Source organism: Pogoniulus pusillus, chromosome Z, assembly GCF_015220805.1.
Source record: "Pogoniulus pusillus isolate bPogPus1 chromosome Z, bPogPus1.pri, whole genome shotgun sequence".
NCBI lineage: Eukaryota > Metazoa > Chordata > Aves > Piciformes > Lybiidae > Pogoniulus > Pogoniulus pusillus.
The window spans coordinates 69,290,836-69,316,133 of NC_087309.1; the positions used below are offsets into that span (position 1 = coordinate 69,290,836).

Sequence of the window (25,298 nt, forward strand, 5' to 3'; positions counted from 1 at the left end):
AGTGTGCCTTCTGAACACTGATAAAAATACTTCAGGGCAAAACATTGTACTTTGTATTAACAAGCTCACCTAGTTAAAAAGAATTACTTTACATCAGATTCAAGATTCTTCACTTTTGAAAAACTTGGGAGGCAATTATCTTTCTTTTTTTATATTATATTTCTTTCTGATGGAATAAATCCCTGTGCATCTAAATACTTACAAAATCCCACTTGGTCTAACAAAGCTAAACATGTGTGCACAGAGACATTCTTCTCTGGATCTCTGATATTTCCTTAGAATCATAGAATCAAAGAATCATAGAATCAACCAGGTTGGAAGAGACCTCCAAGATCAGCCAGTCCAACCTAGCACCCAGCCCTATCCAATCAACTAGACCATGGCACTAAGTGCCTCATCCAGGCTTTTCTTGAACGCCTCTAGGGATGGCAACTCCACCACCTCCCTGGGCAGCCCATTCCAATGCCAATCACTCTCTCTGGCAAGAACTTCCTCCTAACATCCAGCCTATACTTCCCCTGGCACAACTTGAGACTGTGTCCTGTTTTTCTGTTGCTGGTTTCCTGGGAGAAGAGACCAACCCAACCTGGCTACAACCTCCCTTCAAGTAGTTGTAGACAGCAATAAGGTCACCCCTGAGCCTCCTCTTCTCCAGGCTAAATAACCCCAGCTCCCTCAGCCTCTCCTCATAGGGTTTGGGTTCCAGGCCCCTCACCAGCTTTGTCACCTTTCTCTGGACACATTCCAGCACCTCAACATCTCTCTTGAATTGAGGAGCCCAGAACTGGACACAGTACTCAAGGTGTGGCCTGACCAGTGCTGAGTACAGGGAAAGAATAACCTTCATCCTACTGGCCACACTGTTCCTGATGCAGGCCAGGATGCCATTGGCTGTCTTGGCCACCTGGGCACACTGCTGGCTCATCTTCAGCTACTATCAGTATCCCCAGGTCCCTTTCTTCCTGGCTGCTCTCCAGCCTCTCTGTCCCCAGCCTGTAGAGCTGCTTGGGGTTGTTGTGGCCAAAGTGCAGAACTCTGCACTTGGCCTTGTTAAATCTCACCCCATTGGCCTCTGCCCACCCATCCAGCCTGTCCAGGTCCCTCTGCAGGGCTCTCCTACCTTCCAATAGGTTGACAGCTGCTCCTAGCTTGGTATCATCTGCAAACTTACTGATGCTGGACTCAATCCCCTCATCCAGATCATCAGTAAAGATATTGAACAGGACTGGGCCCAGGGCTGATTGTTGGGGAACACCACTAGTGACTGACTGCCAACTGTTGGAAAAGACCCTTCAGATTCACCAAGTCCAACCAATAACCCTGCTTTACAAAATTCACCCCTAAACCACATCTAAAAGTCTTTTAAATGCATCCACCGATGGTGACTCATCCACCTCCCTGGGCAGCCCATTCCAGCCTGACCAATCTTCCTGTGAGAAATTTGTTCAGAATGTCTTCTCTAAGCCTACACTGCTGTGGTGTAAATCTGTTCCGTCTAATTACCTTCACTGATACTGAAGTCAGACTGACAGGTCTGTAGTTTTTCACATCCTCCTTCTCTCTTCTTTCCATGTAGATGGATGTTACATTTGCTACCCTCTAGTCCATTGGGACCTCCCAGTGTCAAATTTTCCAAGGAGTGAAACACCGTGGAGCCTGTAAACCATTGGCTAGATCCCAAAACAAACTCTTACAATGAAAACTACTCAGTAACATACTGGCTTACCAAGCTGACTGGCAGAAAGATTGTGGCGGGGGTGCTGCAGAGGCAAGACTGCCACAGAAGTTCAGACCACTTTCATCACCATCACCCCCACATCCAGCACCTAATGTCTCCAAAAGTTGCAGGACCAGGAAGAGTTGTCCTTCTCTCACACATCTTATTTCTTTACTGTTGCTATATTGTTTTGGAGCCGCTGATTTGTGGTTCCAATTCCACTGCAAAAGTCTGTGCCTTTCTTGCTGCTATCTACCCATATTCTGAACGAGTCCTAAACATAAAAGACAAAATGAAGAGATGAGGATTCTGAGGTGGTTTATGGTGTACTCCTTTTGGTTGCTAAGAAATTAGACTTCCCTCCATAGCAGCAGCCACTCAGACTTAGCCTGTCACTCCTGTTTGCAGACTTCCCAAGTGAAAGTGGCTGATTAGAGTCTCATTCATACTGTGAATCTGTGTTTTTCAGCAGATTGGATAAGATGAACCACTACATTAATTTTCAGTTGCTGTCATCCTTTTGCAAATCCTGTCCTGAGGATGAAGTAGAAGACATATTAGTGCTGTTAACCCCACCTGATCATGTGAGTGCTGCCTGGAGAGACCTCAGGAAGCTCCAATATAGAGCACTAAATTCAATAACCAAAGCCCAAGGTATAGATACTATGCTACAAAGTTCAGCCCAATGCAATCTTCACCTCATGTTATTTCAAAGCAGTCATTTCAAAAGATGAAACTAAAATTTAGATACTCATTAGTTTGCCTCTGAAATTCACCTAAGTCATCTCTGCTACAGTGTTTCCTACTCTACTGTCTGTTGAAAAATATCAGGAGATACCATTAGTTCCTAGTAGAACTTTTAAAATACAAAGATTTTTAATTAGTGTGAAATGTCTCATTTATGGAATATTTGCTAAACTGTCCTAAAGTTAATAGTAAGCCTCTGTGGCAGAAGGACTACCTTGCCACGCCAAGATTCCTTGTTTTGAATTGTTTTGGATGTGGGTAGCACAGCAGGGCTTAACAACGCAAATAGCAACAAATTAAGTATGCCCAGTAGTTTTTTCTTTCAGAAGTTGGTAATGAAGAGTTTCCCTCTCTAACTAGAATTCCACTCTGCTGAAGCCAGCATGGATGCATAGCCTGTATCTGTTTTGTGCAGCCTCCATAACAACCTTATTCTACTCATACCAGTTTGCAGTGCCAGCTAGAGCTCTGTGTTTAAAAAGTGGAGGTATTCCTCTGTGAGTCTGAAGCAAGCCTTTCGTCACCGATGCTGTCATTTTAACAGGAGCTCTTCTGCTGAGCAAAATCATAGAATGAAAGCAGTTGGAAGGATCTCTGGAGATCATCTGGCCCAGCCCCAGACCAGATCAGGTTTGCCTAGATCAGGTTGCTCAGGAATACATGGAGATGAGCCTCTCTGACCCCCATCACCTTCAAAGTAAAGAATTTTCTCCTCAAGCTCAAGTGAAGCCTCATGTGTTTTAGTTTGCACCCACTGCCCCTTGTCCTGTCACCAGCCACCACAGAAAAAAGTCCAACCACATCCTCATGACCTCACCCTTTCTATAATGGTGGAGACATGCTGTTAGCACATCTTGCTCATGGAAGCAGATACATTATTCCAGGTATTTCAGATGTAGTTGCTTTTGATGAGTGACTTTCTTTCCTTTAATCCTCATTTCCAAGTCATACTAAGAACTAAAGATTTTCTTTAAATGGAGAATTTTTAGTGTAAATCAAACAGACCGAAACAGATAGTATATTAAAATTCACTTAGCTATTATTGCTAATTGAATCTTAAATTATCATTCCCTAAGAAGTCAACATTGAAAATCAATGAGGCAGACATTTTCATTTAGAAACTAAGATTACCTAAATAATCCTTTAATAGGTTAATGATTCAGTGACATTCTGATTAATATTGACTGCAGCAGGTACAAGATTATTCCTTAAATTTTTATAATCCATATTAGTATTCTATATATTTTATAATCTTTATTAATGTTCATCTGAGAATAAAGTCCAGAGATAAAAAAAAAATATGTGCAGAAGTCCTTAGGAAAACAATTAATTTAAAATAAGAATTTAAAATATTCCATTTTTTTTTCTTCTCTTTTTCTTTTCTGATCAGAAAAAAACACTGCTGGATTTTAGTCTCAACATTTGGTAGGATGTTCTTGATTGTAGCTTTAATTTATTCTTTGTAAAGTTAAACCTGTTTAAGAGAGTGCCATTGGAGTCGACTTAGTTTCTGAGTTTGCTGAACCAAAAGCATCTCTGTGAGTTAGAAAACTGCCAATTTAAAATGCATATACTAAAACCCCCATAGTAGTATCACCTTCCATAGCCCTGTGGAAAGGTAATTATTTCAGTCAGTGTCATTTTGTGTGTATGTGTGAGAGAAAGCAACAAATTAAAACAACTAATCTACTTCACTGAACAATGTTTAGCAGACCTCAGAGGCTTCAATTAACCACGGTTTAATACAGGTACTAATCTGTATTAAATTAAATCTTTCAAGGGCTCAGATTGAAACAATGCATAAGTAGTAATCACAAAGTCCTGATAGAGGGGACTACTTGGTCAGATAGCAGGAATGTGCTGGGTAATCAAATCCCAGGAGATTTAAACAAAAAAAACAAACAAACACAAAAATTGCTCAATTCTGTTTTAAGTAAAATGTGATTGAAAGTGTTTGGGATTTTTCCCTCTCCATAGATGTTAATAACTACCATATTCAAAGTTGCCCATTAAAAAGGAAAAAAAAAAAACCAACCACCTACACTAAAATCTTTATATCAAAGTCAAGTATAAACAGGAAATTGACTTGAATCTGCTTACATGACCACCTTCTGACTGACTGCCATTGTGTAACTTTGCAAATACTATGGCTAAGCTCCTTGGCTGGGTTTTTTCCATCTCCGTACTATGAGGAGTCACTAAACTCAGAGGCTCTGAGTAGTCACAATTTGTGTGTTTAATGCCTTCCAGAATCCTCTGGAGCGTTACAAGGTGCACTCAACAAAGAGCAGCAGTGATTTTTGTTCTCAGTCAAACGTACATTTGTGTGAAAGGAGAACTGAATAATCTTGTAGAGTTCAAGATTGTTAATATCAGCACTGTATGGTCTTTTAAGAAATAATATTTGATATATATTAATTTAATGCAGGGCCTATACCACCTTGCCTTCCAGAGAAATTTCAGCACAAGAAGGGGCTTCAGACACAATTGTGTTCTGATTTCTGTCACTGCAGAATCTTAGTGCAAGTCACATACAGGCCTTCAACAAAACAAACAATTCCAGTCTCACTGATTTGCCTCTTCTAAGTGTTAACATCAACTGCTTGGTGTCTAGAGACTTTGCAATCCATGGGTGAGCAGACTGGAAATTTTGCCAGTCCTGTCTAACCCCTCAGCACACCGACCTCCACCTTAGTCTTTGTGGGGTTACAGGGTGAAAATTTTACTTCTCATCCCAGTAATATCTACATTTTCTAAGCTGTGTCTTACATCACAACTCCAGTTCGTCTCATATAACTTCCAAAGTAAAAAGTGGCAATTGTAACTAGCCAGACTAACCAGCTGACAGCACAAGTCATAGCTGTGGTTATTTCCTTGGGCCTATAGCTTGCAACTGACATGAAAAAATGCTTTAAGGGAGTAATGTAGCCTTTATGAGAGAGAAGGAAGAGGGCTTGACTAGCTGATAGAAAATATTTCAGTACTTCATATAAAGCTGTTCTACAGAATGTGCCTATTCGCATCAAAATGTCTTACTAGATGCTGGATTAAAAAGCATCTTCCTGTCTTCATATTAAAATGTCTTCACAGCAGCTTACTTAGCTGTGTCCTGCAGCGATGCAAGATTTGTACTCTTAATACTCTACAGGTGGATATTGTCCTTCAGCAACTTTTGTCATGACCATTCATTTCACATTTAGAGGAGAAGAGACAAAGCCATGTAGCATTTTGCCCATGACTCACTCCTCAGGGTTTGGCCTAGTGTGTTTGTGCTTGCTGGTAATTTCCAGATTGATGTAATTTAGGTCTTGCACCCTGAATTGTGGTTTGTGCTCATTCATGTGCCTATGCAATTTCAAGAATTCTTGCATGTAAGGAACAATGCAGCAGCACTACTGTTTTCTTCTTGAGACTATTTCTGGCAGCTGATACATGAAGAAGTGCACAGAATCAGATCAATATTGTGGCTCAAAGCAGGAGAAAGCATGGTAGCAACATGAAAGTGTAGGGTTTGTTTTCCTCTTTGCTAGCTCTAGTCCTTTCAGTTTTCAGTCTGTGGGTTGCCAACATAGAAGAATTTGAAGGATTTGAGATTTAATAAGGCCCACACAGGTTCACTGTAAAATTGTAATCCTAATATTAATTCAAGGATAAGAAACAAAACTGTATGATTGTCTTAATAGTCTTGGTAAGTCAAAGCCAAAAAAGGCTGAAAGAAGGCTTTTCAGTAAAACTTGCAAGCATCAAGCAAAGCTAAATCCATAAATTAAAAGAGAATGGAAAATCCAGTGAACTATTCACTATTATATGTAATGCAGGCCATAACTGCTTGTTGATACACATCATGGATAATTTGATTAAATTCCCATGTAGATTACCTTTAGAGTTGTTTATTACACAAGAATTTAAAATCCTGGTTGAGTTATTATATCCTGTGTTTTGCTTAAGGAAATCAGCAGGTCAACTCAAGTTGGAAACTTCCTGAAAGTAGGATACAAACTAATTTTTTTCAACAGTCTTTTTAAAGTAAGAGTCTCTGTTCAAATCAAACAAGAAATGCTAGAAACACCTACTTAATCTATGATTCCTGTGATTTTCTTCTTTCCTTAATCTGTGATCGAATAAGAAATTCTCTCTCACACCTGTTCTTTTCTTAGAATCATAGAATCAACCAGGTTGGAAGAGACCTCCAAGATCAGCCAGTCCAACCTAGCACCCAGCCCTATCTGATCAACTAGACCTTGGCACTAAGTGCCTCATCCAGGCTTTTCTTGAACACCTCCAGGCATGGTGAGTCCGCCTCCCTGGGCAGCCCATTCCAATGGCAAATCACTTTCTCTGGCAAGAACTTCCTCCTAACATCCAGCCTATACTTCCCCTGACACAACTTGAGACTGTGTCCTGTTTTTCTGTTGCTGGTTGCCTGGCAGAAGAGACCAACCCCCACCTGGTACAGCCTCCCTTCAGGTAGTTGTAGAAAGCAATGAGGTCCCCCCTGAGCCTCCTTCTCTAGGCTACACAACCCCAGCTCCCTCAGCCTCTCTTCATAGGTTTTATGTAACAATTATTTCACCAGCTTTGTCACCCTTCTCTGGTCACAACATCTCTCTGGAATTGAGGAGCCCAGAACTGGACACAGTTTTGCTTCTATTTTGACCTTGAAGAAAAGTAATTGAATTTTTTAAGATCTTATTCAGTTACAGTTTGTTTATTAAAGAATATCATGTTTAAGTCGCATGGTTAGGACTCAACATCAGGGAGAAAACCGATAGCAGCAGTCACAGTGATCTTATCTTTTTAATTGATGTTGAATCTGTACAGATTGTTGGAAGGAAAAAAATAAATCAATGTTTCATTGCCGAGGGCAGCAAAGAAGCAATGATCAACACTGGAGCATACAACCTGGATTGAAAATATTGCAGGGGTCTGCAAGGTCTTCAGATTCCCAAGCATAGTTATAATTCTAACTATGTTAAAAGTACTAGAAAGATAATGCCTTGTCTCTGACCAATATGTGCATGATATGGAATTCTTATGAGTCAAATAAGACCAGAATACTACAAAAATGCTGCAGTTTTTTAATGACTGATTTTTGCATTGTTGCAGGAATGTAGGTTACAAAATAGTATTTAATCTGTACCTTTTAAACAAAGATGTTGAATTACATAATGTTATAAACATTCAGTAAACAAATATACCTAAAACCAGAGACGTGAAATCTTTGTAGTTCTTCAAGGAGCCAACTATTTCAGATTTGCTGAAATACAACATTTTAATTGTGCTGTTTGTATCATTACATGATAACATACACGCCCCCCATGACAGCATCGCTGTGATAGTTTGGGTGTTCCCCACCCCCCTACACTTTAGAAATTACCCACACTAGACTCAGCCGGCTCTGGGAATATAAATGAAGCTATTTATTTACAGCTAGCACAATATACAAGCAGATATTTACAGTATATACAGTTATAGACAGAAATATACAAGGTAAAAGGCAATACAGAAGCACAACTCCCCTCCGAGAAACCTGAGTCCCCAGGAGGGGCTCTCAATCACCCCTGCTCCTTCCCCCTGCCCCTCTCAACCTTACCCCAATCCTAAGGAAGAAAAGAGGTTCGGCCAAGAGGTTAAGAAGCAAAGTGGGTTAGGCCAAATGGAAGGTGAGGTTAGGGAGTAAGATGTTGCTCAGCCAGCAGCCCAGGTGAGAGTGAGAGAAAATGGCGAAAGTGTTGTCTAATGTTTTTGTTTCTTGTTCAGCAAGACTACTGAGGGAAGTAGACATCACCATTGTTTTCCTCTCACATCCTATGATCTACTTCTCACCAAAACATTCTACCCTGCTTCAAACTATCACAGTCACAAAGTGCATGAAAACAGTTTCTAGTAGTGTTCAGAGTATCTGAGCCAAGGTTTCTCTCACAGTGTTTAAAATCAGTCATTCTCTCCAGTGACTTAATAAATTCTTACATTCTCCACATGTTTTCAGCATCTTCATTTGAACTTACTCAAATATGGTCCACATATTACAGTAAACCCATATTTTTATAAGGGAAAATCATCTCTAAGCTATTGCTATACTCCTGTTTAATGCAGGAATTTGTTCTTTAGGTTATATTGTCACAATGGTTTTTCTTATCTATTTATTCCTGGACTGAAACATTGCATTAAGTGGTCAATAAAAACCTGGATATTGTTTTTCAGTAAAATGAAATTACAACAATCTCTGGGTACTTTAGGGAAAAAAAGAGAAGAAAGCTAACAGCTAAGCCTAGATGATAATAATGCTAAAATATTATAATGCAAACATAGAATGCTATAATGCCAGACATCTGGTGAGTGTTTTATTAAAGAGATGTGTTACTACAGGGAGCAAGATTCTTTTCTCAGAAATGGGTTTAGAGAGCCATACTTTGGATTTGCTATGCTTGCTAAAGCAACTAACCATAAGATATTTTTAATGAACAAAAGACTTTTTCACCTCCTGCTTTCCCCTCCCCAACAACAAAAGCCACCAAGTGCTGCATGGGAGAAGAACTATCAGGTAGCATAATACTTCATCTGATATTTTCCACTGCATTGTCTCAGACAAGGCAGAGAAAAGAGGACAGTCCTGGGAGGAGGGAAATGACTGTTTATGCAGTGATATGGAAGAATCTAAACTTTATGAAATGGGAATTTGAAGGGGGAAACGCTTCTGCACTTCTGCACTTTACACTGCAGGAGTCACTGCAGAGTTCAGAGAACAGCACTGTCTTCTCCTGTCATCTCAGTGGTGCTTCAGCTTATTCCTGGAGATCCTTGTTCTTGTTTTAACCAGATACGAGCAGGTACAAGAAATAAAAGTGAAAGAAAAGCATCATTATCAAGACTTGCTAGCATTTTGCTCAGTCTCGTTTCAAGTGATATGTCACTGTCATTATTCATTAAACACTTTTTTTCAAGAGTTAACTAAAAATAGTACATTGAGGGTCAGTTCAACGTATCGCTAAAAGCAATGGTCGTACCAAATCACACAATAAAAAGTTACACCTATTTTTACTACCTGTAACCTGTGTCTTACTCTCATACGTTGCTGTGGTTAGTGTTCTAAATTATTTCTAATACCAGTTCTAAATGTGAGTTTCTAATAGCAGCTCTAATTGAGGAGGAGATGCATTGATCATCTCTTTGCCTGCACAGGATTTTATGTGATACCTAGGAAAATCTTTTTTAAAGTGAATAATTTCAGTTGGTAATGCCAGCTGAGGAGGACATGCCTTGAAGCTGTGCTATAAAGATAAATTCCATAGATTCTGCCTTATTGTTCTCCAGACTACAGCAGGATTAAGTTAGTGTGAGAGTTCAGTGAATTCCAGTAAACCATGGTTTGTTGGTGATTGCTGTCCCATGATAATGGTTTCTCTGAAAGTTTATGTGAAGTGCTGTAGCCATTTCAGCCCTCTGGGGATGTCTGCTTTCACTAGAGCTTTGGAGTTTTAATGTGTTTTCAGGCTCTTTTCCCACCAGGCTCTGCCCTGGTGTACTTATACCCAAAGATTTTTTTTTTTTTTTTTTTTTTTTTTTTTTTTTTTTTTTTTTTTGACCAGTGCTGGACATAAAACACGAAGAAGCTCCAAAATTGCTTTCATGTTAACAGGCTTCTCGCAAAAAGAAGCCACATTAGTAAGTTTTGTGACTCTTGAAAATATTGGGCCTTTTTTCTTATGCATTCAAAGTGATTGATCCAAGTGTCTGGGTTGTTGCTGTAGCCTGTCTTGTGACCTACTAACCTGTAATTACTCTCAACATTCTTCTATCCCTCTACATTCCAACTGTGATCACTTCATTTGGCAGCAGCTTGCAATTTTATATAATGGATTAAGAGTACATTAAAAAATGGTGTTCTTACAAAGCTGTTAACACAGACATTTGGAAAAACAGGCATGAAACTTTCATTATTAGTGGGGAAAAAAAAAAGTAAAGATGAGAAAAGATGTGCCTGCTTGAGGGAATCATCAACTTGTTTCTTTCAATTTGTTCTTTAGAATTCTAATGTAATTTTGTATCTCAACAGTTTCTAGTTATTTCTATTTAGTTAAACATTTAGCCATTATATTTGACCTTTTGTTTTCTGGAATGTGTCTTTTGTAGTTTCTTTCTTTGCAAATATCTCTATCCTCCTACTTCTTCAGTAAAGATCCAGTTGTCCATTAAAGGCAAGAATGAGAAACTTGGAGAGACAGTCCCCGTTTATGTCTAACAGCCTTTAATATCTCAAGAAATGTCACATTAGTCCAGCATATCCTAAGACAAACTTGGGGGAGAGCTGGTTTTATTTTATCTTTAAAACTGCAGACCTTATAAGTAAATTTCTATTGGAGAATGAAAAAATATATCAACCTGAAATAATTCCATAATGCTTCCTCCCTGCTTCATATGGGATGTCAGTCTATCAGGGTCTATCAGGTTGGGCTGTGTACAAAAATAGGTATGTTTAATAGGAAACTCTGCCTGTAAAAAGCAGCGTCTTTGAAGACTTGACAGAAAGAATACCTGCATCCAGATCTTTCTTGGCTGCAGCTGAGTTCTGCTTAAAATTATTAGTACAGAGGAATGGAACATCTCTCTTACATGGAGAGGCTGAAGGAGCTGAGGCTCTTTAGCTTGGAGAAGAGGAGAATGAGAGGTGACCTCATCGATGTTTATAAATATGTAAAGGGTGAGAGGCAGGAGGATGGAACCAGGGACTTCTCAGTGATGTCTGATGACAGGACAAGAGGCAATGGGTGGAAGTTGAGGCACAGAAAGTTTCATGTAAACCTGAGAAGGATTATTTTCACTCTGAGAGTGACAAATCACAAACAGGCTGCCCAGCGGGGTTCTGGTGTCTCTCTCTCTCTGTAGATATTCAAAACCCACCTGGACATGTTCCTGTATGATACTGTATAGGTGATCCTGCTCTGCAGGGGGTTTGGACTAGATGGTCTTTCAAGGTCCCTTCCAGCCCCTGACATTCTGTGATTCTGTGATCCAAAGAAATAGTAGGATTTTGACTGTGTTGTTGCATCTTCCCATGTGATTTGAGACCAGACCACTTTTTTCGAAGTTAATAATGGAACTTCCATTTCTCCCTACCTGCTTAATGTTGTAACCTGTTCAGCAATCGTCACATTCCAATATATGCACCTTGAACAGGATGATTATCAGTGCTGTTAGTTTGTTTTTTTTTATATTAGACATACGACATCACCAATCTGAACAATAAGGGCTCATATAGTTAAAAATCAAATAGTTCCAAAAAGTCAATGAAAAATCCCCAGAATTAAGAATTTCCCCTATGACACATAAAACCAAAGAAGTGTCACAGCTACAACAAACTGTGCTACCAAGGTGAGAAATGTTGCTCCTTGGACTTTTCTGTCCTGCGTCTGTTTGCTGACAGTGTTTGTATAAGGAGCTGCAGACTGTTCCTTCTGCCCAGAGCCTGTTACTCCCTCATGCTGTGCCAAAGAAACTGAAGAAGCATATTTATCAATAAGACATTGTGGAGAAGGAAGCATTATATTTGCCTCTGGTTTGGTGAGTGAAGGTGCTGCTTTCAAATACCATAACTCAAAGGGCATACCTAGATGCAAGGAGTCTTCAGAAGAAACGGGAGAAAATGTGAACAAGCACGGAGCAGAGAGAGGAAAGACTGTTGCCCTGTCTGAAAGAAACAGCCAGTGGTGTTTTGCCTTTTGGGTGTTTCAGTGGACAGACTGATTTTTTTCCTTCTTCAGCTAAGGGAAGGTTCCCTGATTTTGTGCCTGACAAAATTATTCATTTGGCTTAGCAGAATTGAGACAAGATTGTTGACAGCAGTATTGTCTCATATCCTGCAACTTGCTCTTTTCTTGTTCCATTTTTCCAAAAGATTGCCTGTGAGAAGGCTAGAGGGTGATGAAACCAGGACCTCAATCAAGGCATTCTAGCAAAGTATGCCTGAGGGGCTACACTGTATAGGGGGCTCAAGAGGAACTTGCGAATAACTGCAGGGCTGGAAGATGAGATGAAATGTGAACAGTGGCATATAATTGGTCCATCTGAACGCTAAGGCTTGGGAAACGTCTGGAATCCCCATTCCTTCAGGCCCTTTTATATAGTTATGTACAATTTAATTTTAATTGCTTCAGCAGTTCAGCACCCACACAGTGGCTAGCAAAACCACCTCATTCTGTTGAAAGCACAGACAATGTTATAACTATCAGACGTTTGTGGGATAGAATGAGCAATTTAGAAATCAAGCAGTTCAGACCAAAATTAGATTCAGGGCAAAACTCCTACACATTCATTTTAACCTCACGATTTTTTATTAGAGAGCAATGAGATCTGACTTAATGTGAGGAGTATTTTCTTTCCTTAATTTGATGAGTTAGTAGCAATGTGACAAGTTTTTTTCAGAAGCCAAAACCAAGTTTAATGCTGAAATATAAATAGTCTGCCAGCAATAAATGGTTGAAAAATATTTCCTGTCTCCAGAGAAGGAGAGAGCTCTCTGAGCAGCCTGGTCCAGTGCTCTGTCACTCTCGAAGTAAAGATTTTTGTCCTCAAGCTCAAGTGAAACCTCCTGTGTTCTAGTTTGTACCCATTGCCCCTTGTGCTATCGCTGAGCACCACTGGAAACAGTCCATCCCCATCCCCATGATCTCCACACTTTAGGTATTTGTATGCATTTATATAATAAAATCCTCTCTCAGTCTTCTCTTTTCCAGGCTGAAAAACCACAGGTCTCTTAGTGTCTTCTCATAAGAGAAATGTTTCAGTCCTCTAACCACTGTTGTGGCCCTCTGTTGTCCCTCCTGATCTAGGGAGCCCAAAACTGCACAGGGTACTCCAGGTGCAGCCTCACAAGAGCAGTATAGAGGGGTACAACTTCTCTTGGCCTACTGGCCATGATCTTCTTAATGCACACCAGAATGCTATTGGCCTTCTTGGCCACAAGGGCAACATATGAGGAGTCATGTTCAAAATAAACAGAAGGAACTGATTCCTTCTAAAGCTGGGAGAAGGATACTGGGAGTTTGCATTAAATCAGCAGGCAGTTTGGTGCAGGAAAGGCTGCAGAGTGTCTTAGGTCATGCTGAAATCAGAACAATGTGGGAAGTCTATGGGCAGAAAATACTTGCTAGCTAAGAAACTATTAGGAAAAAACATTATTTACATTTGATATGTTTTTCCTTTTGTCTAGCAGCTGTCTATATCACTTCCAGAGAAAGGACAGCAAGCTAGATGAAATCATCATCTGATCAAATTGGCCTTTCTTGATAGAAACATTTTGTTTACCTATTTAAACAACTTTAACCTCACAGCAGATTTGGTGGAATCATAACTATTTCTCTAGAGAAATGTAATAAACAAAGTCAGTAGTCTTAATGCAAAGAAGGAAAAGGGGGAAACTTTTTTAAAGCATCCTTTGCAATAAATCTTTCATTGCAATAAGCTTTTCTTCAGCATTTCTCCCTTGTGCTCCTGATCATTAGGAGGTCTGTAGGAGCCTGGATGCCTATGTGGATTCTTGGATCTAATCATTCTCCATGGTTCTTTTTGAAATGTCTGTTAATCTTTATATTCAGTTTGTCAATAGCATGGATAGTAGGGACTTGGCACATGAGTTTGTCTATCTCATGTTTTGAAAATATGTAAAGCATAAATACAAATTTGCATAGCAGCATTAAAGGAGTTTTCTTTTTCATTACCTTGAAGTAAGAAAGATGTCAGGTATATTTAAAATCATAAACTGTTGAGTGAAATACACCCAAATATTTGTAAATTGCTATGTTTCTTCTAAGGACAGTGTAGCAATTACAGGTAAATTCTGAAATGTACTGTAGTAATCAATTACTGTGTCTTGTGTTCTCTGAATCTATACTGAATATAGCCTGGTTTTCAAGACAATTAAACTTTGTTCATAGTGGAAGATGTTTCTGCTCACTGCAAGGGATTGGACTAGATGGCCTTTGGAGTTCCCTTCCAGCCCAAGCCATTCTGTGATTCTATTATTCCGTGAAACAGCTCTGATGAGAAGGTGTTTTGGAAATCAGTTACCAGAACAAAATGTACAATGATATAGCTCTAGGACAGTCTCTTGTAGGCTACTAGTACTAAAAGTCTGTTAGAAAACAAAACATTTTAGGACTACCTAATGGTATCTGTCTAAATATACAAAGAGTTCTGTTCCTAATGCTTCAAGCAAGACCTAGACAGGCTTATAATGCTGACAGGGCTGAAAAGAGGCTTGAACACAGCTAGTAATAAGGTTAAATTGAAGCACTGCCATCTTTTGTATTAATCTATCTATAGGAGTTTATAATTGGAGGGTCTTCGCTCAGAGACAGTGGGATTTCTAAATGTGCCTGTTTGTTTAAAGAACACTGATCACATCAGCTCACAAAAACACCAATGTGGTTCAGTCACCAGATGCTCCTGCAAATCCTATCTGTAATTTGCAAGGCAGAGAAATGTGGGGTTTTGTTTGTTTGTTTTTTAACAGCACCTTCCTTGAACAAATGAAAATTGTCATATGTGCTAGTTTGAAGCAGGGTAGAATGTTTTGGTGAGAAAATAACTAGATCACAGGCTGTGAAAGGAAAACAACGGTGATGTCTGCTCCCCTCAGAGTCTTGCTGAAGAAGAATGTAAACAGTAGATAACACTCACCATTTTGTCTCTCTCGGGCTGGGCTTTGACTGAGCTGCATCTCCCTAACCTCACCTTCCACTCACCTTTGCTTCTTAACCTCTTGGCTGAACCTCTGTTCTTCTTTAGGATTGGGGTAAGGTTGAGAGGGGCAGGGGGAAGGTGCAGGGGTGGTTGAGAGCTCCTCCTGGGGACTCAGGTTTCTGGGAGGGGAGTTGTGCTTCTGTATTATTTTTACCTTGTATATTTCTGTCTATAACTGTATATACTGTAAATATCTGCTTGTACATTGTGCTAGCTGTAAGTAAATAGCTTCATTCATATTCCCAGGGCCAGCTGAGTCTAGTCTGGGTGATTTCATTGTGTGGGGGGGCGGGGTACACCCAAACCATCACATCATATAACCTATAAACTTGTTGTGGATTAAACTAGGAAGCAGAGGGTTAGAACTGCCTCCAGTTCTGCCCTGCCACTGAAATTGTAGGTTACTAAAACTCAGAGTTCAGCAGTTAAGCATCCCAGCTGCATAGCATGTGAAAATCTGCCAGATTTATCTTTCTGAAAAATTTCTGCTCTCGACTAGTTTTTAATATTTCCTCTTCTCTTCTATCAGGAGCCAGTAATGAGCTCATTGGTAACTGCTGTTTGAGAGTTAACATTAACAGTGAGTTGGATTGAAAACGTAAATACTGTTTATATTCAAAGCATTAAATGTGCATCATCCAACCCTCTGAAAACACTATTTTGCAGCTAGGTCAAACTGAAGAGAACCCAGCTATCTCTGCTTATCAGATGTTTCTTTTTTTCCCCTCAAATTATAGGAGTATCCATGGCACTGGTACTTTCATTGCCAGAGAGTCATAGCATCTTTAAATGAGATAAGTCAAACTATTCCTGTAGCATATGCCAACTCTATCTTAAAGTCTCTGTGCATAAAACATCCTTTGCAGTGCAACTATGTGAATATATGAATAAGTATAATCGCTATTGCTTGTGGCTCTGAACAACCTGATCTAGTGGAAGGTGTCCTTGTCCAAGGCAGGGAGTTGGAACTCGAAGATCCTTAAGGTCTCTTCCAACCCTGACAATTCTGTGATTCTGTCTTGATACCTTAAGACCACAGTTCTGGGTTGTGGCCAAGATTGCAAGCTGAAAATTGTGTCCTGGAACAATCTCCAGAGTCTTGTCAAGCTCAGTTAGTGAAAGTTTCACTTCAATGTCTGATTTGGATTTTCACTCAGCTATTTCAATCATGTAAAATCCTCTTATTTCTCCACCCTTTCAACAAAACTAAATTGCCTTGTGTTAAAATTGAAGCAGTGTTTTCCTGCAGACTCCTCAGTCATGTTCTTTAACTCACTGACCTGTTCACTTGCCGCTCGCTTGACATTGCAACTTCCTCTACCTTTTATGCTCTCCAGAGGCCATCTTTGGTCTGATCCTGTGCTAATGACCACAGATGCACACAATCTTCTTTGTTGCTCTGAACTGTACAATTGACAAATCTTTCAGGTTGTAGCTTTCTTGGAAGAGAGTATAGATAGATATATGGATCTGCATGTAGACTGTGTATATGTACACACTTAATGTATGTATTTTACACAGACAACTCAGGAAACTAATAGAGAAAAAAATATTTTGTGGATCAGCCAGATGAGTAAAAGCTTCTCAATATGTGTGATGGTATAGAAAATTTAGAAGCTGATGCCCATGCTAGGCCTTGCCCATCCTGGGCCCATCAGAGCTCACATATATGCAGAACAGTTTAGTGCTTGAGTATTTGTCAGTGCCAAGGGTGAACAGAATGTTCTCCATGCATTAGATGCATCCTTATGGAAAAGGAGAGGAGAGTATGTGTGCATTTGGAGGAATAGAGAAGAATTCATCCAGACTTGGGTGGGCAGGTGTAGGGAGAAGTTAGAACATTTTCTATTTGGAAAAATCCTGAAGTAATTAACACATATAAGTGGGGGAAAAAAAAAAAGATGAAAGATGTTGTTCATATGAAAAGATTATTTTTCAGTGTTGGTATCAAGAAGGTATGGCAAAAAATTACTCCACAAATTTGTAAACATTCAAGTTGTATTTTATGTTACTAACTTCTGAGTAATCAGAATCAGTGCAGTTGTTTGTCCCTGAAAGACAAAGGTTTACATTTAGGACTTTCTGAAAAGTTTGCTTCACTACAGTAGAGTAACTGTGGTGAGAAACAGTGACAAACCCCTCTACTTCTTTGGAAAAATACCGTTGTTGATTAATTGCAATATATTTCAACCGTGTATGTACTTCTCACAGCTACCCAATTAACACAGTGGTTTCATTCTTTGGAGATTAACAGTCTCTCTTGTGTGCTCAGGTTCTTTGCAGCTTAGTACACTGTTTCTTTTGAGGGATTTGTTTTCCTGAGTTGAACTTAAGAACTCGGAGCACCTTATCACACTTTCACAAGCTCACTCTCTAAGTGGAAAGAAGAAGGGGGAGAAAGCCCATCAAGGTTTGCGCTACTTAAATCCAGGCTCTCAGAGGATTTGTTTTTCTTTTGGCGTCAGATTAGATGTTCAAACCAAGCGGTATTGTGGGGCTGCGGGTGAGTGTCCACCGAACCCTTAACTAGGCTAATCCCACAGCAGCACATTCCAAGTGGCTAATGGGTGTAAGGGCTCACTCTCTCGTCTCTGCACTGCAGATGGACTGAGGGGTGGTCACAAATGTGTTATTAGCAATGACCAGCTGCAGGGAAGCGTGGACAGCAGCATTTGCTCCAGGACAAACTTAAATGCCAAGTTTGATGCTCAGGTAAAGATAAGGTACTAAAAATGTTCTTGGTGGGATTTTGCATCTAGGTTAACAAAGAGACTTAACAAAGAAATCTAAGATAAGTAAACTAAATCCATCCAAATATAAGTATGACATGTAATTTAGGAATTCACTGTAGACTTTTAAGTTGTCTTAGGAATTAATACTGAAGGAATATTTATGAAATAAGAAAATAAGCTTCTTGCTCTTCTATTATTGAAAGTATTTTACTATACTTTTCTAAACTTTTGATGTATTAGTACATACTATAAATAAGAGTTTAATGCAGAACGTTTTCTTATTAATGTCTTGATCTCCTCAAGTTATTCTAAGTTTGTTATGAAGACAGTACGACAAGTAATAACTTATTACACCTCTGAATCTTGTATGTCATTGCAAGTTATCTCTGTCACAGAAAGGTAACTGGCATGGGGCAGTGAATTCAGATGTTTTCTTTTTGGTTTGGAAGGATAAGAAACTATTAAATTAGTATGTCACGTATTTTGGCGCTATGACTCTGCTTGATAGGATAGTATGTTGTTTGAGATCTAAATGCTGGAGAGTTAGAGGGTTTTCCTATGTGAATGAAGGACTTTTAAAATCAGACTTTTACATTTGAAGAAGTATGACGAAAATGCAAATGAATATTATTATTCTATTCAACATAGCTGGGTTTCTTTTCCACTTGCAAAGGCAGCATTAAAAAAAGACAAGGAAAACAAATTTTAAATGTCAGTTTCATAATTTTTTTGAATGCCTACCTGTATACCTAAGAATGAAAAGTTTTCTGTGAACTGCTTCTTGCAGCACCTTTTTATACAGGATCTTGAGGTTAGAGAAATTGAGTTAATGTCCATCTTTAGAAAAGATACATTATTAGATCTATGTAGTAAATCAACTAATAAAGGAAAGCAGTTTGCAGGATAGTATGCAAAATCTATGAAACAGAATAAAGGCTACTTTAAGGAGTCTTGGCAACGTAAGGGATAACCATAAGCTATGTAACCTTCTCAGTAGGAGCCAATTTTGGATGTCAGGAAGTTGTCCTATAGAAGCTTTTCACACTTTGCACAGAAGATAAAGGATATTGCAGGAATTATTCATTCTTAAACAAGTAGATAAAAGTAGATATTATGCAAGTGTTTATTTTTTGTCAATAATTCCTGCATATATATCGGTCTGCTTCTTATCAGTGTATGTCTTATTAAGGCAGTATAGAAAGCTCATGTACTCATGGAGCTCAAAGTGTAGAAATTTTGAGAACATGTGGCCCATGCAGTAAAGTGTGTAATGCCAAATGTTAGCATTGCAATACCTGAATAATGGTTTTGACTTCCTTCCTTTCTCTACAACAGAAAGAGGAACCTTCATTTTGCCATGTAGTTTAGATTCAAAATTTCTGCAGTAAAAGGGTCAAACTGAGTTCAGGGAGTTCACTCTTCATGCATACCATGACAGTTCTAGAAAGTTAGTTTATGAAAAGCCTTTCTTTGCCTGAAAAGAGTACTAAATCGATAAACTCCACAGTCCACTAGACTTCTAAGCTGATTTTACTGTATTATATACAGTGTTGTGGTGATGATGGTTATTATTGCATGCATCACAAAATTGTAAGCATTTAAAATAAATAAATTAGAACTTCAAGGTATTTTCTTGCATGTAAAGTAAATATTTTTTTACGTTTTGCAGCATTTCTATGTAATTATCCTTTACTTAAGCATGAAACAAACTTCGCCCTGCATTCTACAATATACTAACTTTCTTTTTCTACAAAAAGGAGAAACAATCAAATGCAGTTCTAGTTAGTGTTTTTAATAGACTTCTCTTCCTCTTCAGTGTATGAGTCAGGGTGTCTGCCATTCCTACAAAAATTGAATCTATCAGGATTTTAAAACAAAAGTACAAACTGAACAAAGGTAAAATATTGCTGTATAGCGTGAGTAACTACTAGATTAAATAATGGATTTTCTTCCATGAGAAAAATAGTAACTTTTTGAGCACTGAGAGTGGTAAGTGATGAATTTTTTGTTATGGTACTTTGTACTAGTGATATTTATAGACTCCAAGAAATTTTAACAGTTCACAGTGTTTTTCAAAGGTCTCAGAAATACAGGTTTCTGGGTTTAAAGATTAAAGATGGAATACAGGTTGAGTTGACAGAAGGGTAGCCTTAGATATTTAGTAAGTTAAAGTTCGTTAGTAAAGGTAATAGTTTACTATATCACCTTACATAATGGAAGGTAACATTACTTAGTCACCTAATATTATAAAAGTAATGTATTTTCAGAGGCAAGATGCTATGCTCATATTCCATTTAAATTACTTAAAGCTCATTTTGTATTACTTAACTGACAGAAAGCTTTGTAAGAGTTCATAGTATATAGTTCTGTTTATGTTGTGCAATTAGGAGGTAATTTTATTAGTTAAATATAATTTATTAAAATTATCTGTTTGAAATTAATTTTCAAATGAAAGTTTAAACTGATCTCCTTATTAAATGAAATACTTGAATTCTGTCTGGGGAATCTCTCACAGAGCTTGCCAGAATGTGGAGTGAGGACAATCTCAACAATTAAAAATATTTCAGAACTCTGAATATCCCTTGTTTGTTGTTTTGTTCTGTGTTTTGTTGTTGGTTTTTTCCTACCAATCTTTTTTTTTTTTTTTTAAAGACTTCTTGTGTATCTGAAAATTAAGACTACTCTGAAAGTACTTGTGTTCATGTGAATTTGTGGGGGAATATTTTGAGTATTATGAACATGCTTTGATCCCGGTCAGTTTTACAGGTTATATGAGTTGGCCATTTGACTTCTAATATATATATATATTTTTTTTTTTTTTGCATGTCTCTCTCTTTTTTCTCCCTAATATAATGTCTAAACATATTAAACAGCAATTCTGGTACTTTCATAAAAGTTCTCATTGGAATCATGGTGTGGATGTTTTATATTAAGATATTTATTTTCTAGTTTCTGAAGTTGTTTTTTCAACTGAGGCAGACTTAGCTGTATCACTGAAATGCAAATACATTTTTTTTACTGAATATGTGTGTTATTTCTATACCATGGCAAAAGATCTATAGTTGAAATTAATTCTTCTTCAGTGATTCCTATGAGAAGATAGATGACAGCATCAAAGTTGTCTGGATACCAAATATGAACACAATCTTAAGAGCTCCTGTTGGGTGCATAGCTCTAGAAAGGAGTCATAGATCTAACAGAAAAAGCTTACTCTGTGCAAATATGTGTACTGTGTATCTGCAAGATAGTGAAGTTTTCTTTTATGTTGGCATTTTCTCTTTAGTTGTACTATAAGTTGTGTTTAAAAAGCAGACAGAGCTCATGGCATTCCCTTTCTCTTTTTCAGGCACAGAAATCATGGATAGAAAGAGCATTTTACAAAAGAGAATGTGTTCATATTATCCCCAGCACCAAAGACCCCCATAGGTAATTGCATGTTACTTGTATGAAAAATGAGTCAGTTACAAGAAAATGTCTACATATGCATATGAATATGTATGGAAATGGCTATAAATAGTTTGTTTAGGTCTTATGTGGTCAGCAAGTGGTTGAATTTCATCTGGAATGATGAATTGCCATGATCAGTATTTGTTTACATTTAAAAACTAGAGAAACCTGAAAGATACATCAAAGACGAATCAGCAATTGTGTTTAATTTCCTCATATTCTAAGTTCAGTATTCGGTGCCTTGAATATTCACCTACATTGGATTCATGATACACCATACTATCAATTCAAGATATGTTCTAGTCCATGCTAAAGCAAATTAATTAGCTTGATGTCATCTGAAGACAGTAGAAAATGTTCTTTAACTTGATTTTTTGCATATCTAAAAGAAAACAAGATTTTATTAAGATACAGAAGTCTAAAGTAAACAAGACACTAGAAAGGAAAGGCAATATCTGTATTATGGTACATCCATAGGTATCTGAAGTAGGCATTTCAGATAGCAGGAAAGTGGTTGGCAGAGCTGGAAATATTGGGGAGGGCTTGGCAGGGGATGTAGGTTCAGATTTGTAGGCCTTTTAAGGTATTTTATTTTCCTGCTCAGGTTGACTCGTTTTCTCTTTGTTTAATATCATAGGTGTTGCTGTGGACGTCTAATAGGTCAACACATTGGACTAACTCCAAGCATCTCCATTATTCAGAATGAGAAAAATGAAAGCAGGCTTACTCGCAATGACATCCAGTCAGAGAAGTGGTCCATCAGCAAGCACACACAGCTCAGCCCGACAGATGCTTTTGGAACCATTGAGTTCCAAGGAGGAGGCCACTCCAATAAAGCCATGGTAACAATATTTTTCTCTTAGATAAATAATGCAGTGAGCTCAAAAAGTTCACTTACAGAGAGTAAAGAGTGTTCTTTCTTAGCTTCATTTTAAAGAACTGTTTAGTGTAAGACCATGCTGTATGTTTTCATGTATAATGTGCCAACGGATTGGAGAACAGAATTGACAGTAAAATGTGACGTGCATGCTAATGTGCTGCTATCTCAGTTTTCTTCCAATGGATAGCCACCCCTGTTTTTTGGAATTACTTTAGAAGGTAGCTGTGGTTTCCCATTGCTGGGTGTGTCCACAAGACTGACAGATGTGAAAGATACCCAACTGTTAAAAAATATTTCTTCAGACATATACTAGATGATAGAATAGTTGAACTTACTGGTTCGTCTTTCAATGAAATAAGACAGGAACTGGGAAATCCATGTTCTGCCACAGATTTCCTTGAGCAAGTCAGTCATGATACAATGCTAGAAGCAATACAAAAGTACATTAATCTGAAGGCATTGCTCCACTAAGTCAAAGGGATGTTTCCAGCACCTACACTAACCCATCCATGTGTTTCTTCTACATGGCATTACATGAAAGAAGGAATCTCTCTGGCTCTTTCTAAACTCCAGAACCTTAGATTTAGAGAATGAAAGATGAGTGTCTACCTAGGGCATTGTGGCCAAGACACTGCTCTGGGGAGCAGTTAAGACACACCATGAAATAATCTGCCCAGCAACCCAGTACCATCTTCTTTGCCTGAAGTCTTCCCCTCAGGTCCTTCAGCTGCGTTGTGGTACTAGATGAGTTAGAAACAATGAAAAGCTCAGGTACTATGCCAACAAAAGTCAGGTATTTTTATCAGATGGTTATATACATAATGGAGATGGAATGACAACTGGATGATTCTGTTCTTCCAGAAGGATGGCTTATCTTGTTAGAAACCAGAAATCACTGCTGCACCAAGAAACAGATGGAAAATTAAGTTATTTCTCTGAGAGTGTCACAGGCACCTTGTGTTCAGTTCATAACCAATCATCTGTAGGCCATTGCTAGAAAGAGGCTCAGATTGAGTAAAAACAGAAATAAGGAGGTCTGTGTAACCAGTAATTGTGCATTTTTTTAAAAATGGAAACAAGATAAAGAGCTTTGTTATACTAAGATGTCACTGGACGTCACAGTATGTAAGTGTCCCTATGGTCACATTCCTACCCCAAACATTATTTTAGGATAGATTACAGTCCAAGAGATGTATAATTAGCTGTTGCAGCTTTATTAATAGAAAGATTGAAACTTCAGCCACTGAATTTACTGGGTACAGGGTCTTTCCCACAGTAAATAAAACTTACCAAATCAAAAGTTGTCTGTCAAAGCCATGGGTTTGCTCAGTCAAAGCAACCAATCAAGGAGAGGAGGGGATGAAAAACATTTAAATTACCTTCAAAACCGAGGCTTGATTAAAAAAGGAACAAGTACATAAAAATGCTTGGACACTTTCTTGTTCAGATAACATTTTCAAACCTAAAAGGAAAGAAACTGGATCTTAACAGGGACAGTGAGAGGAAAGGAAAAAAACATGATAAATGGACGTTTATTGTTTTCTAAAAATATGCTACTTAGCATTTTCTAGCTACAGGATATCATATATCACTATAACATTCACAATTATTTTTGCTTACTGTCATGGTGGGTAAATACTGTGCCTACAGGTAGCAGAATAATTCCATAGAGCAGCAAGATTTTGCAAGCTAACCAACATCAAGGAAAGCCTTAGGGAAGAATTAGACATAAAATTCACTACTCGTTTCTTTTTTTTCCTGAAATGGATGCCCACGCATGAAAGTATCAAGAAAGGGAAATGTGAAACTGAATATAATCTTGGTCTCTGCCAACACCAAAATCAGTATTTTTTTCTGAATCATGCTAAAAGGAATAGGAGGGAAGTTATTAATGGAAGCCATGATCTCAGATTTATAATTGGGAAACTGATAAGTAATGGAACAGATTAGCAGATGATTATTTCCTCTTTGGAAGTATCAGAATTAGATTTTAATTACATATGTGTATATATATTTGATAGTAAATATACATATACTCTACATGTATATTTGCAAGCTACAAATGCAGTGATATATTATAGCAATTACCACCAGAAAATTAACAGTTGTATCTTCAGCCTTGAAGATGAGAAATACACCAAAAGTTTTTTTCAAGCACATGAATTTGGAGCAAACCAGAAAAGATGATGTAATCTTGCATATTAACAGTAGAACTGATTATGCCATTGATGTTATTTCCATAGCCACATATCACAGTATCACAGTATTATCAGGGTTGGAAGAGACCTCACAGATCATCAAGTCCAACCCTTTACCACAGAGCTCAAGGCTAGACCATGGCACCAAGTGCCACATCCAATCTTGCCTTGAACAGCCCCAGGGACGGCGACTCCACCACCTCCCCGGGCAGCCCATTCCAGTGTCCAATGACTCTCTCAGTGAAGAACTTTCTCCTCACCTCGAGCCTAAATCTCCCCTGGCGCAGCCTGAGGCTGTGTCCTCTTGTTCTGGCGCTGGCCACCTGAGAGAAGAGAGCAACCTCCTCCTGGCCACAACCACCCTTCAGGTAGTTGCAGACAGCAATAAGGTCACCCCTGAGCCTCCTCTTCTCCAGGCTAAACAATCCCAGCTCTCTCAGCCTCTCCTCGTAGGGCTGTGCTCGAGGCCTCTCACCAGCCTCGTCACCCTTCTCTGGACACGCTCAAGCATCTCAATGTCCCTCCTAAACCGGGGGGCCCAGAACTGAACACAGTACTCAAGGTGTGGTCTAACCAGTGCAGAGTACAGGGGCAGAATGACCTCCCTGCTCCTGCTGACCACACCATTCCTGATGCAGGCCAGGATGCCATTGGCTCTCTTGGCCACCTGGGCACACTGCTGGCTCATGTTCCGGTGGGTATCAATCAGTACCCCCAGATCCCTCTCTGTTTGGCTGCTCTCCAGCCACTCCGACCCCAGCCTGTATCTCTGCATGGGGTTGTTGTGGCCAAAGTGCAGCACCCTGCACTTGGAGCTATTGAACGCCATCCCATTG

General features: G+C 38.8%; 1 protein-coding gene across 1 annotated transcript in view; it reads left to right on the forward strand.

The window, feature by feature from the left end:
- Positions 1–25,298, forward strand: part of TRPM3 (transient receptor potential cation channel subfamily M member 3) — a 350,032-nt gene that overhangs the window by 143,941 nt on the left and 180,793 nt on the right. Inside the window, exons 2-3 of the mRNA XM_064140553.1 lie at positions 21,284–21,363; positions 22,022–22,226. Coding sequence (XP_063996623.1) covers positions 21,284–21,363; positions 22,022–22,226 — 285 coding nt within the window. The remainder of the gene's footprint in view (positions 1–21,283; positions 21,364–22,021; positions 22,227–25,298) is intronic.